The following is a 14117-nucleotide window of genomic DNA, read 5'->3' as shown; positions in this document are numbered from 1 at the left end:
TAAAGCTTTTGTATGCAAATGGAGTGGGCGGATCCATACAAATATTGGCAATAACTATACCAAGTATATTGTCAGTATATAGTCAAGACTACAGCGATTAGATCAATACTTATTATCCCGATATAGATTTTGTAATTGTTTACAAAGTCGGGAAATAAGTCCCTGGATACAAAAAAACCCAAAAGGATTTAAATCAGAACCAATAGTAGTGTGGAGGGGGGCGTGGTCTGCGGGCCTGCCGCGGAGTGAAGTGTGCAGTACCGGCCTCGAAGCCAGCGGCAGGTGAGTAGATTGCCCAGCTGGGGCTTGTTATCTAATCACCTGTCGCCCTTATTAGCAGCAGCCTGCACGAGACACGGGGTTGGAGTGGCTGGTGAGCAGACGCATGAGACCGAGAGACATTTTGCTGGAAAGCAAAACCAGATGGCTGTATGAAAATAAAAAGACTTGTTACCTCAGACTACTGGGCTCACGAGAGAGGATCTTTGTGTCAGAAGAACCCACAAGAGGGCAACCTCCACAAGTCGTTTTTGCTTATGTTATTATTTCACACAATTTTATTCATTTTGGTGATAAAAGGCAATAAAGAAATACATGTAATATTTAGCTGATGTAGTTAGCATTCTATCCAGTGTTTTAATCTTATTATAATTGTGATCAAAAAATAATAATGAACATTTACAGTATGAGCATTGGTATGGCAGCACGGTGGTACAGGGGTTAGTGCGTGTGCCTCACATCCTGTGTTCGATTCTTAGCTCGGGATCTTTCTGTGTGGAGTTCGCATGTTCTCCCCGTGACTGCGTGGGTTCCCTCCGGGTACTCAAACATGCACCTGGGTATAGGTTGATTGGCAACACTAAATTGGTGCCCCCACTTTTTCTGCAGGCGAGCTACTTGTCAATTGACCAAGTGGAGGGGATCTACCTCATTCATATGTATAATTGATATAGATTTATTTGTGAAAGATACGTTTGTGTTAACATGTTAAACGTTTAACACATATAGATTCCTTTCTTTCATGAAGACAAGAATATAAGTTGGCGTATTACCTGATTCTGATGACTTGCATTGATTGCAATCAGTAGTTCTGATCAGTGGCCTAGTGGTTAGATTGTCCGCCCTGAGATCGGTAGGTCGTGAGTTCAAACCCCGGCCGAGTCATACCAAAGACTATAAAAATGGGACCCATTACCTCCCTGCTTGGCACTCAGCATGAAGGGTTGGAATTGGGGGTTATAACACCAAAAATGATTCCCGGGTGCGACCACCGCTGCTGCTCACTGCTCCCCTCACCTCCCAGGGGGTGATTAAGGGTGATGGGTCAAAATGCAGAGAATAATTTCACCACACCTAGTGTGTGTGTGACAATCTTTTATAACGTTCACATTTTCAAATGGAGGAGAAAAAAAGTCCTCCTTTCTGTCTAATACCACATGAAAGTGGTTGCTTTTTGCCATCTTATTGGTCTAGCTTCCATTATTGTTTTTATACACTTTACAATAAATAATTGACGGCAAACTCCATAGCTTGCAAGCTTGAATTATCAGTATCGGTTTCAAAAGGTAAAAATAATGACTTTTTAAAACGCCGCTGTACGGAGCGGTACATATCCGGTAAAACACGGACGTAGGGAGCAGTACAAAGCAGTTGCGTCTCCCCTCTGCCACACACAACACAGGAGTTGCAGCACGACTGCAGCATGAGAGGTTTACTGGCGACGCTTGATGACCTCATCAAACCGCCGCGAGCGCAGCATAACGACAACAAGAGTGTGTTGTTGCCGGTGCTGTAGCCGTGGCCAACAAGCCAGCTCGCTCGGTGACTGACTAACGACACCATGTCTATGGTTTGGGATTATTTTAAAGTGTCTCTGACGGATAAAAAAATGTCAATTTGCAATGACTGCAAAAAGTTGGTTATGCGAGGAGGAACCAAGATGTCTTCCTTTAATACCAGCAATTAGATTTCCCACCTCTTCAAGAATCATAAGGAGATACACTATGAATACAAGCGGAAGATGGATGTGAGCCCAGTTTATAATTCCCTGTTATACAGTATGCCAGGCAGTCTTGCACTAAATGAGGACTATGTTATTGTTTACTTTATTACTCTAGTATACTCTGGACTGAAGCTGTGTGCCTAATTGTTTTTGTAGCTGTTGTTTTGAGGCATGTTTAAAAAAAATAAAAAAAATAATGCACTTTGTGAAAGTCAAAGTGTAGTATTTTCCATAGTTGTAGTGGGTATCAGGATTATCTCAAGGAGAGCATGTCCCAAATTCCAAGCTGTTTTGAGGCATGTTAAAAAAAAATAATGCACTTTGTGACTTCAATAATAAATATGGCAGTGCCACGTTGGCACTTTTTTCCATAACTTGAGTTGATTTATTTTGGAAAACCTTGTTACATTGTTTAATGCATCCAGCGGGGCATCACAACAAAATTAGGTATAATAATGTGTTAATTCCACGACTGTATATATTGGTATCGGTTGATATCTGAATCGGTAATTAAGAGTTGGACAATATCGGAATATCGGAAAAAAAGCCATTATCGGACATCTCTAGTTACGGTATATTATCATTCACATACCAAATATTTTTACAATGACATTAGGAACCACTTCCCTCCCCTTTAGGAGGGGAGAGTCCACCTAGATCCAGTTCTAAGGTTTTCTAAAAACATGAGAGGTGACTAGAATTGAAGTTTAACCATTTATTGTACAAATAGTAAATGCAAACAATTCTGACACTAGCTCCGGAGAGAACCGGGGTATATAAAGGTCGACGCAATCTCTAAAACGGTCGCCCGTCTCTCATGCTTTTGTCCACCTGGGTTGTTCCGCCTTGACGGGTATGGCAACTGAAAGTTTACTCGATGTGTGTGCCAAGCCCATTAAACGAGAGGAAATAATAAATGTGTGTGAGAGTGCATAGATAATGAATCAGGGTGAGCTCATCATGTAGCAGAACCAAGGCCAATTCTAGGGGGTTCTATTTTGCTATATAGCACAACAAAGATTTTAGGCCATGCCTAGTTCTCTCTCACCTGACATTTTGTCCTCAAGTTTCACGTAGGCCACTTTTCCCTTCGCCACAACTCGCATGCGTCCCGACCAGTCAGGAGTGTCCAGCTTCCAATCAGCAGCCCTGGGACACAACCATACAGACATTAATTGCATAATTCTTCGTGTGGTGACTGTCTGTGCACCAGTCTCCCCACGTTAAACAAAGTCACGCACAGGCATCCTCCATAAAGGGATACACCCCTACCAGAAGGATCGTCATACTCATTCGAGTGACCGCCGATGATGACAGCAGAGCAGTGTTTTTCAACCACTGTGCCGTGGGAAATTATGCAACTTCACCTAATTAGTCCAAAAAAATATTTTTGGCAAATCAATAATCTCGGATAAGGGGAAGAAGATGGATGGAAAATCCATCCATCCATCTTCATCCGCTTATCCGAGGTCGGGTCGCGGGGGCAGCAGCCTAAGCAGGGAATCCCAGACTTCCCTCTCCCCAGCCACTTTGTCCAGCTCCTCCCGGGGGATCCCGAGGCGTTCCCAGGCCAGCCGGGAGACATAGTCTTCGCAACGTGTCCTGGGTCTTCCCCGTGGCCTCTTACCGGTCGGCCGTGCCCTAAACACCTCCCTAGGGAGGCGTTCGGGTGGCATCCTGACCAGATGCCAGAACTACCTCATCTGGCTCCTCTCGATGTGGAGGAGTATCAATAATTATAATCTGCAAATAATGTACCATTGCTTAGTGTCTGTGCTGTGTAAAATTCAGCAGGGTAACCACGCAATACTCCATGTCAGTAGGTGGCAGCAGGTAGTTAATTGTAAAAAAGTCGGAATGTGTCGGGTGAGACGAGGATGGTTTGTTGTGATCCCAATTAGGGCTGCAACTAACACCTAATTTGATAATGGATTAATCTGTCGATTATTACTTCGATTAATTGAATAATAATCGGATAAAAGAGACAAACTACATTTCTATCTTTTCCAGTATTTTATTGGGGAAAAAACAGCATACTGGCACCATACTTATTTTGACTATTGTTTCTCAGCTGTTTGTAAATGTTGCAGTTTATAAATAAAGGTTTATAAAAAAAATTAAGAAGCCTCTGCGCATGCGCATAGCATAGATCCAACGAATCGATGACTAAATTAATCGCCAACTATTTTTATAATCGATTTTAATCGATTAGTTGTTGCAGCCCTAATCCCAATATGCAGACCACAGCGGGAGGCAGCGGGCAGGTAAAAAGTTATGTAATGCTTAAACCAAAAATGAACAAAAAGGGAAAGAAAAAGGCAGTGGCTATGCAAAACGAAAGCAAAACTGAACTGGCTACAAAAGGAAACAGAAACAGAATGCTGGACGACAGCAAAAACTTACGGCGTCCACAAAGTGCATCCGTACATCACATGACAATCAACAATGTCCACACAAAGAAGAACAGCAACAACGTGAATAGCCTTGCTTGCTAAGACAAACCAGGTGCGCGGAATAGCGCTCCAAAGGAAGACATGATACCGCGACAGGAAAACAACAACAAAACAGGAAAGGGCACCAAAATAACAGCGCAAGACAAGAACTAAAGCACTACACACAGGAAAACACCAACAAACTCAAAATAAGGCACGACGACCTGGTGGAGTTTAATTTTTTAACGCTTTTTAATGAAAAAAATGTGCCTTGCCTCAGAAGAGGTTGAAAAACACTGCAGCAGAGGATATTTGTGCTACTATTGCTTGGGTGTCATTTTGCTCGGTGTAAAAACGTGACTCACGTGGAGAGTGTGCGTCTCGCTGCAACCTAAGGCCGAATGATTACGTCATCTGCCCTACTCACTTTGCATACGGCAACTGATGGACTAATCGAGATCCTCGTGGGACTCTGTTATGCTGATGTTTTGTCCAATGAAGGAAAAAAAAGAAAACAAGCTTTTTTTTACCGCGAACAAAAAAATTGAAGGATGTTGGGGCTTTTTTTCCTATGATGAATATACTAAAACTAATAGGTCAATCATATATGCTAAAATACATAGGGAACATTTCGCTTTGTGTTATAAGTAACCAAACAAATGAGTGTAATATCTGCTCTAACCTCCTCAATAGTTTATTTCTTCAAAGTAAAGGTTTAATTATTTATATAGCATCATAAAAACAGCGACTACTGACCCAAAGTGCTGTACACATCTTTTTTTAAATGAATAAAAAAATAAAAAAATCTAAAATAAGTACAGACAATACACAGCTAAACAAACCAAACAATTGACAAGAAAAAGCAGTAGCAATAAAACAAGGAATATTCATTAAAAAAAGTCAAAAAACAAGCAGATAAAAACTGTCAGGTTCCAACACCGAACTATCTATTAAACAGGACAAGAAGCAAGGAATCATTCAGAGACAGGACTCAATTTAGCTCATGAGAGCGCGTGGACCTGCACCCTCGTACAGTGTCTGAGGAAAAAGTTCCACGCCTCCCCATTTATTTGGGCATTCCCTGATTACATAGCTGCAGCTGCTTCTAAGGGGAGGGGTCTCATTATGCAGCAGCTGCACTGGGTCATAAACAGTTAATACAGAAGGTGCTTGGAGCGGTGTCAGGTTTGCCCCCTCTCTGCTCGTAGATTTGGGGTCCTGATAAGGCCCTTCCCGTGGCTGTCCAGATCTGAGAAACCGACACCTCTACGGCGCATTCCATCGCACACAGTGGATATTTACAAGGTGTCCGCCCTTTGCTTGATAAGATCACAGACATCTTTGTAAGCACCAGTGGATCGTAACTACAGGCCGCAGGGCAACCTGAACTGCAAGCAAACAAGTTGTGTGATAACTTATATACAATTATTCTGACAAAAACATAAAAATGTCCAGCTCAACTTGTGCGAATAAGTGAATTTTAGTTATTATTCTTTTCTAATATTATTATTCTGCCCAATAAATAAAACATTTTAATGCTGCCTTAGCACACTCAAAAATTCACAATTTCTTGACACACAGGAATCAAAGATGTAATATTATTTCTATTTACCTGACATCAAGCAAACGTCTGTTTTCAAAGCGTTCCGAGCGTCATTTTCCCTTACCCAAAGAAAAATGTCCTATGCTCGCATTGTTTTAGGCTGTTGGAACCGTTGAATTGCCCATCCATCCATCCATCCATCTTCTTCCGCTTATCCGAGGTCGGGTCGCGGGGGCAGCAGCCTAAGCAGGGAAGCCCAGACTTTCCTCTCCCCAGCCACTTCGTCCAGCTCTTCCCGGGGGATCCCGAGGCGTTCCCAGGCCAGCCGGGAGACAGTCTTCCCAACGTGTCCTGGGTCTTCCCCGTGGCCTCCTACCGGTCGGACGTGCCCTAAACACCTCCCGAGGGAGGCGATCGGGTGGCATCCTGACCAGATGCCCGAACCACCTCATCTGGCTCCTCTCGATGTGGAGGAGCAGCGGCTTTACTTTGAGCTCCCCGCGGATGACAGAGCTTCTCACCCTATCTCTAAGGGAGAGCCCTGCCACCCGGCGGAGGAAACTCATTTCGGCCGCTTGTACCCGTGATTTTGTCCTTTCGGTCATAACCCAAAGCTCATGACCATAGGTGAGGATGGGAACGTAGATCGACCGGTAAATTGAGAGCTTTGCCTTCCGGCTCAGCTCCTTCTTCACCACAACGGATCGATACAGCGTCCGCATTACTGAAGATGCCGCACCGATCCGCCTGTCGATCTCACGATCCACTCTTCTCTCACTTGTGAACAAGACTCCGAGGTACTTGAACTCCTCCACTTGGGGCAGGGTCTCCTCCCCAACCCGGAGATGGCACTCCACCCTTTTCCGGGCGAGAACCATGGACTCGGACTTGGAGGTGCTGATTCTCATCCCAGTCGCTTCACACTCGGCTGCGAACCGATCCAGCGAGAGCTGAAGATCCTGGCCAGATGAAGCCATCAGGACCACATCATCTGCAAAAAGCAGAGACCTAATCCTGCAGCCACCAAACCAGATCCCCTCAACGCCTTGACTGCGCATAGAAATTCTGAATTGCCAAAAGGATTAAAGGTTCTGCGGGGGTAATCAAGCAGGGCGAAAAGTTGTCAAGATTCTTTGAAACGACGACAAAAAAAAAAGTGGCCGTCGAATATAAACAATAGCCTCTTAAGGCCCAAGCTGTTTGTTTACATCCATCCATCTTCTTCCGCTTATTCGAGGTCGGGTCGCGGGAACAGCAGCCTAAGCAGGGAAGCCCAGACTTCCCTCTCCCCAGCCACTTCGTCCAGCTCTTCCCGTTGTTTACATGCTTTTTTAATTTCACTTTGCTATTTGGGCTTATTGGACCCTAATTAGAATAAAAACTCAGAATCATATTTTGATATGATGTACTTAGTCCATAAGTACAAAAACGTGTACTTCATATTTAGTGACATCCTAATTCTTATTTTTACACTTTTTTCCCCCCAAATTCAATTGTATGTTATACTCTTCTGACACCACCAGATGGCAGTGTAAGTGTCCACATAAGTGGCCATAAGACCCCAATTCAGTAGTGTACACAATTTTGGAAATAAGAGCTAAAAAGGTGCTGTCCACGCATGTGGCCACTAGGCCTTTAGAGGGTAGCATTGCAGTCCCAAAGGAGCAGCGTCGAAGAACACATTAATTTGCAGTGATCACTTCATATATATATATATACTTTTAACGTTTAGTATGTCCCATGAAAGTATTATCTTGATATTTGTATTTTAATTTTTGGTTTCTCTGATGATCTCTGAGTAGTTAACCTAATGGAAAAATGTACAAGAGTGAATCAAGGCTATCGAGTTCTACTCAAAGTTTGTTTACAAAAACACAGCCTCGCAAGATGCAAAGTTAAAATCATGAAATGCAACCTTACACGAGCAAAACCAATGTACGATTTATCCCGTAGTCTTAAAACCAATTTTCTTGACCCCGCCACACACAAAGAAGTTGTGGACCTCCACGCTTTTCCAAGTCTGCGTCCGTTTTGTCGTGTAGAATGACGTCTGGAGCGCCAGATAGTTCAAGATATCTGGGAACCCCGGCGACAGATAATTCTTGAAATCACTCGACAAATATTTTTCTGATAAAGAATAGGGATCTATTCTATTGCATAGGTACATGTTTTGCTCGTATCTAGGCCTGGGCCGACAACTCATTTTGCTCAACGATATATTGACCTCCAAATAATAGCTGATAAACGATATTACTGTCAATGGTATTTGGAGACCAAATTAAACCACTGGTGTAGGCCTAATGACAATACGTATAATAATGCAGGTATACCCTTTCAAATGCAACTAACTTGTAATTTCTTGTACATTTTAAGATTGCATTTGGAATGTATCATTTTAAATATCCAAGTTAAAAAGGAGCCATATGTAAAAATCTGGCCAGAAATGTTATTCGGTGACCACATAAGATGACGCACTAGCTGTCCAAAGTCAGGACCCAGGGTGGACCACTCGGGGGGGGGGTCTTCACTCCAGAGAAGGCATCTCCACTGCTCTAGAGACGTGCTTTACACCACTGCATCCCACGCTTTGCATTGGACTTGGTGATGTTTGGCTTAGATGCAGCTGAAGCTCTCTGCGTACTGTACGTGGGCTAATTGGAAGGTCACATGAAGTTTGGAGCTCTGTAGCAACTGACTGTGCAGAAAGTCTTTGCACTATGCGATTCAGCATCTGCTGACGCCTCTCTGTCAGTTCCCGTGGCCTACTGCTTGGCAGCTGGGTTGCTGTTGTTCCCAAACTCTTCCATTTTCTTATAATAAAGTTGACTTTGGAATATTTGGGAGCGAGGAAATTTCCCGACTGGATTTAGTTCGCCGACAGAACCAACAGGTCTGTGGATGATGCAGTGAACCTGGCCCTCCACTTCATCCTGTTTGTGGACTTCAGCTCTGCCTTCAACACCATCCTCCCTCGACTGCTACGAGACAAGCTTTACCAGCTCAGTGTGCCCGACTCCCTCTGCAGTTGGATCAATGACATCCTGACAGACCGAAGACAGCACGTGCGGCTGGGGAAGATTGTCTCGGACAGTCGAACCACGAACACTGGTACTCCTCAGGGCTGTGTACTCTCCCCCTGGCTCTTCTCCCTGTATACAAACTGCTGCACCAGTGCGTAAAGCTGCTCAAGTTTGCGGACGACACTACCCTCATCGGGCTCATCTCGGATGGCGATGAGACTGCCTACAAGAGAGAGGTGGACCGGCTGGCGTCCTGGTGCAGCCTCAACAACCTGGAGCTGAACGCCCAGAAAACAGTGGAGATGATCATGGACTTCAGGAAAGTCACAACCCCACCATCCCCCCTCACCCTGATTGACTCTCCCACCCCCGTCTCCATTGTGGACTCCTTCCGTTTCTTGGGCACCACCATCACCCAGGACCTCAAGTGGGAGCCAACCATCAGCCCTCATCAAGAAGGCCCAGCAGAAGATGTAGTTCCTGCGGAAGCCGAGGAAACTTAAGGTGCCGACCGAGATGCTGGTACAGTTTTACTCAGCCATCATCGAGTCCATCCTGACCTCCTCCATCACCGTGTGGTTCCCCGGCGCCACAGTCCAGGATAAGCATTGACTGCAGCGCATGGTACGTGCTGCTGAGAAGGTGATTGGTTGCAAGCTCCCATCCCTCCAGGACTTGTTCTCCTCCAGGACCAGGATTGATTGGTTGATTGAGACTTTCATTAGTAGGTTGCACAGTGAAGTACATATTCCGTACAGTTGACCACTAAATGGTAAAACCCGAATAAGTTTTTCAACTTGTTTAAGTCGGGGTCCACTAAATTGATTCATGATACAGATATATACTATCAGATATATACTATCATCATAATACAGTCATCACACAAGATAATCACATTGAATTATTTACAATCCGATATGGACAGCAAGTAGTGGGCAGAGAGAGAGAGAGAGAGAGAGAGAGAGAGAGAGAGAGAGAGACATAAGAAAAAGTATCTGCATTTGATTGTTTAGATTTGATTATTAACAATCTGGGGAGGGTGTTAGTTTAGGGTTGTAGCTGCCTGGAGGTGAACTTTTATTGCGGTTTTGAAGGAGGATAGAGATGCACTTTCTTTTATTCCTGTTGGGAGCGCATTCCACATTGATGTGGCATAGAAAGAGAAAGAGTTAAGACCTTTGTTAGTTCAGAATCTGGGTTTAACGTGGTTAGTGGAGCTCCCCCTGGTGTTGTGGTTATGGCGGTCATTTACGTTAAGGAAATAGTTTGACATGTACTTCGGTATCAGGGAGGTGTAGCAGATTTTATAGACTAGGCTCAGTGCAAGTTGTTTTACTCTGTCCTCCACCCTGAGCCAGCCCACTTTGGAGAAGTGGGTAGGAGTGAGGTGTGATCTGGGGTGGAGGTCTAGAAGTAATCTGACTAGCTTGTTCTGGGATGTTTGGAGTTTAGATTTGAGGGTTTTGGAGGTGCTAGGGTACCAGGAGGTGCATGCGTAATCGAAAAAGGGTTGAACGAGAGTTCCCGCCAGAATCCTCATGGTGCTTTTGTTGACCAGAGAGGAGATTCTATAGAGAAATCTCGTTCGTTGGTTGACCTTTTTGATTACCTTGGTTGCCATTTTATCACAGGAAAGATTAGCCACTAGAATGGAACCTAGGTAGGTGACCTCATCTTTCCTGGTGATAACAATGTCACCCACTTTTATAGTGAAGTCATTTACTTTCTGAAGGTTGATGTGGGACCCAAATAGGATGGATTCCGTTTTACCCAAGTGTATGGATAGCTTGTTGTCAGCGAGCCAGGTGTAAGTTCTACAGAGTTCAGCACTGAGGATTTTCTCCACCTGTTACTTGTCCTTGTCTGATACCAGCAAGGAGGCGTGTGGGTGGGATCACAGCTGACTCTTCTCACCCTGGACACAAACTATTCTCCCCTCTCCCCTCAGGCAGGAGACTACGGTCCATCTAGACTAGGGATGTCCCGATCCAGGTTTTTGCACTTCCGATCCGATACCGATATTGTTTTTGCATTTCCGATCCGATACCGATACTGACCGATACCGATACTGATCGATACTGGCCTATCCGAGCATGTATTTAAGTTTAAAGTTATTTAGCCTACTTAGTTGTCAGAATCATGTTGAAAAGGGTTTTAGTACTCTTGATAACAACTAGCCAGCTGAATTAGGGGAGTTTGAATAATACACAATGGTTGGTAACAAGAAACTGACCTGTTTATTCAAGGATAAACACAAAATAGACAAAATTATACATGACAAACAGAAATGGCATCATTGAAACTAGGGCTGGGCGATATCGCCTTTTTTTAATATTGCGATATTTTAAGGCCATATTCCGATACACGATATATATCTCGATATTTTGCCTCAGCCTTGAATGAACACTTGATGCATATAATCACAGCAGTATGATGATTCTATGTGTTTTGATTGATTGATTGAGACTTTTATTAGTAGGTTGCACAGTGAAGTACATATTCCGTACAATTGACCACTAAATGGTAACACCCCAATAAGTTTTTCAACTTGTTTAAGTCGGGGTCCACTTAAATTGATTCATGATACAGATATATATTATCAGATATATACTATCATCATAATACAGTCATCACACAAGATAATCACATTGAATTATTTACATTATTTATAATCCGGGGTGTGGAGGGGGGCGCCGGATGTAAGTGTCAAAAAGACAGCCAAAAGAATAAATCTAAAGTTAAAATATAGGGTAGAAATGCACCCATTTGCAGGAAATGTAGTCTTGATTTTCAAAATTTTCTTTCAAGGCTTGCATGTCTACATTAAAACATTCTTCTTCATACTGCATTAATATATGCTACTTTTAAACTTTCACGCAGAGAAGGAAATCACAACTAAATAGATCACTAATTTTTTCAGACTGTGTTGATCTGGAAATTTTTGCCTCAGCATTTTGATGGTGTGGACGTGTGGCACCGAACGGAGATAAGCGTCTCGACAGACATTACAATATTTGAACAATGATGACGAAAACGGTTTTCTCTGTCGTGTCCGTGTGTCGAAAATTGTTATGCGCTTATTTTTTTATTTGATTTTGTGCGTGGCATAGATTTGCCGTGCACAGAGGACGTCTGAGCAGGCGCGCACCTTAGCGGCTGCGCTAGCATCACAGCTAACGTTAGCCATGCTGCTACCTCTCTGCTCGGGGAGGACGTATACGTATGTGACGTATGACGTGACAGTATGTGACGTGTGTAAGAAGGTGCGCTCGCTGTCTGTGAGAGGGAGACACAGGAAAGAGTGAGAAGAGCCTGTCTTGTAATGCCAGCAGCTAAAAGCAACTGCGTGAGAATTGTGGATGTGTTGAAGGTGTGCTGGAAAATGCGGAACGGAAATTAGGGAGCAGCAGAAAAGTGGAATGTATTATTTAAATCGGTGCGTTGGAAAACACGGACCGGAGTTTTTTTTTCAACTGGATCTGGATCGGCATTTTCCCATGCCTTGCCGATACGCATTTTTTGGCAAATATCGGCGGCCGATCCGATCCAAATATCGGATCGGGACATCCCTAATCCAGACCCACACCTCCCGCCACCTGAACAGTTTTTTCCCCTCGGCCATCAGGCACATGAACAATAACGCCTAACAGTAGCTCCTTTGAATTCCTTTCTAAGTCTATAACAAAATCTGATAGCTCAGTTACAGCTCTTGTTATTACCAAATCTGTGTTATATGTGTTTTATGTTGCACCAAGAAAAATTCCTAGTTTGTGAACCCGTTCTCAATGGCAATAAAAACTATTCTGATTCTGAAATCACTGAGAGCGGCCAATTCTTTTGCAAATGTTTGTAGAAACAGTCTCCATGCCTAAGTGCTAGATTTGATACACTGGGCCAAGTGGTTAAGACACCTGATTCTCATCATTTGGATGGGTGGCCAAATACTTTTGGCAATATAGTCATACTTGCCAACCTTGAGACCTCCGATTTCGGGAGGCTGGGGCGTGGTCGGAGTGGGGCGGGGCGTGGTTGGGGGCGTGGTTAAGAGGGGAGGAGTATATTGACAGCTAGAATTCACCAAGTCAAGTATTTCATATATATATGTATATATATATACATATATATATATCTACATCCTGAAAATATGCAAACAAAACTGTGTTTAGATAATTGATACTTCAAACTTGCATGAATAAATCTTAGTGAATATAACATAACTTGGCTTCTGAGAGCTTCAAAATGTAATGAATAAAATGCTAAAGTTGTTGATAAACAAGCAATTATTTTAATAATTAAATATGGTCATTTTAAATGAATTATGATAATTTAAAATTAATTATTTCAAATATGTTTATTTTAATGTATAATTCTATGGCTGGATGCAATAAGGAGTCAGAAAAAATACAAATAAAAATACAATAAATGTTGATGTTTTTAGCAAAATATAGTAAAAACGTATTTAGTTTTTTTTTTTTTTAATTAATAAATATATTTATTTTTAGGTAAGATAAACATAATACAATTTATCTCTAGTCTGGATGATTTAGTTCTTGTCACCCTGTTGTCTTCCCATCTTGAAAAAAGGCTGTCCTCACTCAGGTCCGCATGGAGCTGGAGGGGGCGTGGCCTCCAGTTCCATCTGAAAATCGGGAGATTTTCGGGAGAATGTTTGTCCCGAGAGGTTTTCGGGAGAGGCGCTGAATTTCGGGAGTCTCCCGGAAAATTCGGGAGGGTTGGCAAGTATGAATATAGTGTATGTCTGCGGATACAGGACTGCCAATCACAACAAACACAAATATTGGACGAATCCTAAATATAAACCATGATTGTGAATGTAGTTTTGTGTAATAGTGTAGTGCACACACAGACAACAAACATCATACTAGCGGTTAGCATGATGCTACATCAAATAGCATGCTAGCGGTTAGCATGATGCTACATCAATCAGGTCGCCGCCGGAACCGCTCGCCCGCCCTCGCCGCCGCCGCGTCCTCACCTGATAGCCCGGTTGGATGCTCTCGGTGGGATCCGGTACACGTTGACTTCAGGTTTGACACAGAGGACCGACTCGTACTCGAACTGACCCTCCGTCGCCATCTTGACGTTTAAATTCGGGTCAG

General features: G+C 43.4%; 1 protein-coding gene across 3 annotated transcripts in view; it reads right to left on the bottom strand.

Annotated features, from left to right (window-relative positions):
- The window catches only part of necap1 (NECAP endocytosis associated 1), a 24983-nt gene extending 10866 nt beyond the window's left edge, over nt 1-14117 (bottom strand). For all 3 annotated transcript variants that reach the window (XM_072913062.1, XM_061957371.1, XM_072913063.1), the window contains exons 1-2: nt 13994-14117; nt 3051-3151 (exon numbers count right to left, since the gene is read on the bottom strand). In XM_072913062.1, the coding sequence (XP_072769163.1) occupies nt 3051-3151; nt 13994-14094 (202 nt within the window). In that variant the 5' untranslated portion in view covers nt 14095-14117. The remainder of the gene's footprint in view (nt 1-3050; nt 3152-13993) is intronic.

The sequence above is a fragment of the Nerophis lumbriciformis genome, linkage group LG04 (genome assembly GCF_033978685.3).
Source record: "Nerophis lumbriciformis linkage group LG04, RoL_Nlum_v2.1, whole genome shotgun sequence".
NCBI classification, from domain to species: Eukaryota; Metazoa; Chordata; class Actinopteri; order Syngnathiformes; family Syngnathidae; genus Nerophis; species Nerophis lumbriciformis.
The sequence above is the reverse complement of the archived record's forward strand: the minus strand, read 5'-3'. Positions and strand labels throughout refer to the sequence as shown.